Consider the following 4,210-nt stretch of genomic DNA (forward strand, 5'->3'; position numbering starts at 1 on the left):
TCTGGTATGTAACTACGTAACGTCAGCTAAAGTTAGGGTGTAACCAGGGGCGTAGCAAGCTTTTCAAAAGTGCGGGGGATGGATGTGGTTTGTTTGTTAACAATAAAAACGATGAATACAATGAAAGAAGGGTGCAAAAGGTATAACATAAAAGATATAAAAACCTTCCCATTTAAATCAGTGATACAAGAAAAGTATAAAAACACACTCGAAACACACAAAAAATAAGTCAAAACTTTGTTTTGAAAATACACAACAGTAGACTTGCTAAAGAATAAGACTCAGAAATTCTTTAATAATCCCAGTGGGAAATTATTTTTGTTACAAACTCCAGATATACAAACAACATGTATTAAGAACAATATATATATATATATATATATATATATATATATATATATAGGCTATATAACTATATACATGCAACCAACAACAACAAGCAACTGACCAATGAACATCTGACCAACTACCTCTCATTTAAAAGAACCAAAAGTGCTCTTTCTGCTCTCCTTACAGGAGACAAACTGTGCAGCAATATTTTTTCTGTTTACCCTGTCCAGCTTGTCTTTATGTACATGGCACATAGCAACACTGTTGAGGCGGATTTGGGTCATGGTGCTGCGTAGCCATGTTTTCAGCCTCCGGAGGCTGCTGAAACTCCTTTCTGACTCTGCTGATGACACAGGCACAACTAGGAGGAGTCGGGCTACTGTTTCGACTTGGTCAAAGAGACCACGGACCTCTGGATTCATCCCTTGAAGAACAGCAACAACTTCAGTACTAGACTGGAAGCTGTACTTCATTCTGAACAATGCAAGCTGAACTTTGAGGATGTCTGGGTTGATTTCTGGGTACTGTTGGACAACACCATGTATCTTTCCAGTCAAGAGAACTTGTTCCAGGTGCCTTAACATTTGCATTCCCTCCTGCTCAAATCTTTCTCTAAACTGCATGTCAGCAACATCCAGAACTTTGTAGAATTCAGTCCTGTAGTAGTCAGAAGGGGACACATGTACATGTGCAGGAGCACTACCTGTGAAGCGCTGAGGTGGGATACGAACACGAGGAGAGGCAATAGGAGTGAGATGGAGTGTCTCACACATCCTTGTTGCTTTCATGTAAAGTGCCTGAAAACTCTCTGTGTTTCTCTTTTTGCTGAAGCTTTCCTTAACACAGGCAACAGCTGAAAGCATTCCATCTAGGGTCTGTGTTCTGCGCTGGAGGGACATATTCAAAACCTCCAACTCCCCTGTGATCTCCAAAGCACACACAAGTCCAAGGACAACATTTCCCTGCTGAAATGTCTCATATAGCCCCTGTGCCTTACTAGCCGCATCAGACTCACTCACTGCCATCTCAGCCAAAGTCTTGATTATACACTCGTACTGGTTTAGCACAGTGCGGATGGCACTAGTGCGGACCGTCCACCTTGTTGGACACAGAGGTCTTATAGAGTGACATGGACCCTCAACCTCCTCAGACCTTGCAATTCCCTTAAATATGTCCTTCAGTTTCCCTGACTGCCCAAACAACACTCCCAACTCATTGACCCAATCCAGAGAATTGCGGATAAATATTGAGGCAGTACACGACCTCTGTGTTATTAGGTTAACACAGTGGGCAGCACAATGAACATAGGGAGCCAGAGGTTGTATTTTTCTTAAAATGGCCTGTGCTCCATTGTATTTGCCAGCCATATTTGCAGCGCCATCGTATGCTTGGCCACGCATCCCAGTGATGGGCAATTGTAGGCGCTGCAAAACATCCATGACTACTTTTGCTAAATTTTCTCCTGTTGTCAAAGAAACCTCATAAAGACCAATAAAATCTTCATGAGGGACTAAATCCTCGTCAACATATCTCAAACAGACTGCCTCTTGCTCTTTTCCAGACACGTCTCGTGTCCCATCCATCATCACAGAGTACTGCAGGTGTGGAACTGATCTGATGTTTTCAACTATTTCACTTATGATAACTCTGCTAAACAAAGTCAGGATCTCATTTTGAACCATAGCTGAAGTATATACATCCTTTCTACCACATGTCAACCACTTGGTTAGAGAGGGGTCATCCTCTGATTTGTACTTCAGAACCTGTTCAAAATTTCCCTCACCACATTCATGGCCCCTAAAAGGTAAGCCCTGCCTAGCCAACATCTGCACAGCACCAATGATTTTGAGAAGACATCCTCTTGCTTCTTCTTGCTGTTTCACACTCACTCTAGATAGCTGAACCTGTACTGATCGATCTTCATAGATGTGAGTAGTCATGGCTGTTTTATGACTTTCAGATCTCTCATGCACAGTAAATCGCTCAAGGGCTTTTTTCCAATTTTTAAACCCAGATGAAATGAATGCTGAATCAGCATTCTTGGCAAGAGGTGATGTCTCTGAGTTAAAGGCTTTGGAGCAGTAAAAGCACAATACACCCTCAACACCAGGACTCACATGGAGCCATGGACATTTCTGGTACCACTGAGTTTGAAAACTAAGAGTATATTTAGGCAAGGACTGTTTAGCAATTAATTTTGGATCTGGTTGATTGGGCTTACTGAACTGATGGCGAGTGACATCCACGTCTGAGTTCTCTGCTCTTCTCTCTACCATTTCATCTTCATCCTTATCCTCTCTGACCTCTCCCTCACTCTGCTCTTCCTGTCTGCCTGCTTCTTGTCTGTCTGCTTCTTGTCTGCCTGCTTCTTGTCTGCCCGCTTCGTGTCTTCCTGCTTCGTGTCTGCCCGCCTCGTGTCTGTCTGCTTCTTGTCTGTCTGCTTCTTGTCTGTCTGCTTCGTGTCTGCCTTTTTGTCCCTCTTCATCTCTGTCTTCCTGAATCCTGGCCACAACCTCACATACACCCTAATCAAAACATTTGAAATGAAATTGTGAATTTGATATAAACCCACACGCGAGCACCTGGGATAGAAATAAGCACCACCCATGACACAAACACACGCAAGCACACAGGACCTCTCTTCCTTCATTGACCTCTTTCACAAACTGTAACATTCATTTCATTGCCCACCTCTGAACCTTCCTGTGCTCTCTCTGAAACTGATGCCTCCAGCAACTTCCTCTCCTAACAAGGGTGCAGTGTTAGAGGAAAAGGGTGAAACAGTTACAGCAGTGGCACTAGCAAACCTCAGTGAATATTGAAAAATAATATAATGAAATAAATGCAAACAATATCTAATGGTAATAGGCTACTTGTGTTTAATCTCAACAACTTAAATTTTCAGCTTTCAACTTCACTTACAGGATTTCTCTTGAAAAAGCTGTCAATCTTCTCCTGCCTCTTTCTTTTCTGCATCTTAATTATACTGTGTGACAAAAAGACAGTGGTAAACTTGATAGTGAAATGGGTCTGACAGGACTGTGACTAAGACTGCTAAATTTTGCTTAATTGCGCCTTGAAAAGGGGAGATATAACAAACAAAAAAATACACACAAAACTTTTTCTCTGGTGGTATAAATAATGTAACAATTTACTGTTTTTAAACAATAAAATAATCTACACTTTTCTTTTATAGTTCTTCAACAGGTATGCAAACAATGAAATAATTTCTCACTTTTTTTTCCTCAACAGTCAAATACAACAGGTAAGTAGCCACAAAAGTATTCAGCTAATCAACAAACAATGCTCAAAATAATAAAAATCAATTGCACTGGCAATAAACTCATAAATACACTGCTTAACAGTGACAATTTGTCCCTCCTCCTCGTCAATTCCCTGCCTTCTTCATCACAGTTACTTTATACATTGCAAGCTACATACATAACCGGATTTGGCTAGCTTCTGAACAATATCCCAATTAGCAATTAGTATAAAAAACGAAAATATAATACAGAAAAGACTCGACAGGTCAACAAAACATATACTGAACATCATCCCCAACACATATCAAGCTTATTAAAAAAAAAATCGAAAACAAACACTCATTCAAAGTACCTGGAAAAGGGAGACGTAAATAACCATAAGATCCCGCCTCCTCAGCACGAGCGGACCGATAATTCAAACACACCAAGAGAGGCGGGACTTAAGGGAAAACAGCCAATCAACAGCCGGTCACACTCAGAACCGGTGTCATGTTTGAGAGGGAGGGGAGGCGAGGCAGCGAGCACAGACACAGAGCGGACACGGAGGAGTGCCTGCTGCGTTTGTTCAAAATTGCGGAAAAGCTGCAGAAAAGTGCGGGTGTTGAACCCCCTCACCG

General features: G+C 41.7%; 1 protein-coding gene across 1 annotated transcript; it reads right to left on the minus strand.

Annotated features, from left to right (window-relative positions):
• Positions 1-473: 473 nt before the first annotated feature.
• On the minus strand, positions 474-3,976 carry LOC130429957 (zinc finger MYM-type protein 1-like). Its single transcript, XM_056758812.1, has 4 exons — positions 3,946-3,976; positions 3,253-3,316; positions 3,022-3,075; positions 474-2,855 (listed from the first exon to the last, which is right to left on the minus strand). The coding sequence occupies exons 2-4, from the start codon at positions 3,304-3,306 to the stop codon at positions 474-476; spliced, it is 2,490 nt and encodes an 829-aa protein (XP_056614790.1). The 5' UTR covers positions 3,307-3,316; positions 3,946-3,976.
• Positions 3,977-4,210: the final 234 nt, after the last annotated feature.

This window comes from Triplophysa dalaica, chromosome 10 (assembly GCF_015846415.1).
Source record: "Triplophysa dalaica isolate WHDGS20190420 chromosome 10, ASM1584641v1, whole genome shotgun sequence".
NCBI classification, from domain to species: Eukaryota; Metazoa; Chordata; class Actinopteri; order Cypriniformes; family Nemacheilidae; genus Triplophysa; species Triplophysa dalaica.

Coding starts and splice junctions, on each gene's coding strand:
- LOC130429957 (XM_056758812.1), bottom strand. CDS start 3,306: ATGCAGAAAAGAAAGAGGCAGGAGAAGATTGACAGCTTTTTCAAGAGA. Junction 3,076..3,252: donor GCTTTTTCAAGAGAAATCCT/GTAAGTGAAGTT, acceptor CACCCTTGTTAG/GAGAGGAAGTTGCTGGAGGC. Junction 2,856..3,021: donor GAGCACAGGAAGGTTCAGAG/GTGGGCAATGAA, acceptor TGTTTTGATTAG/GGTGTATGTGAGGTTGTGGC.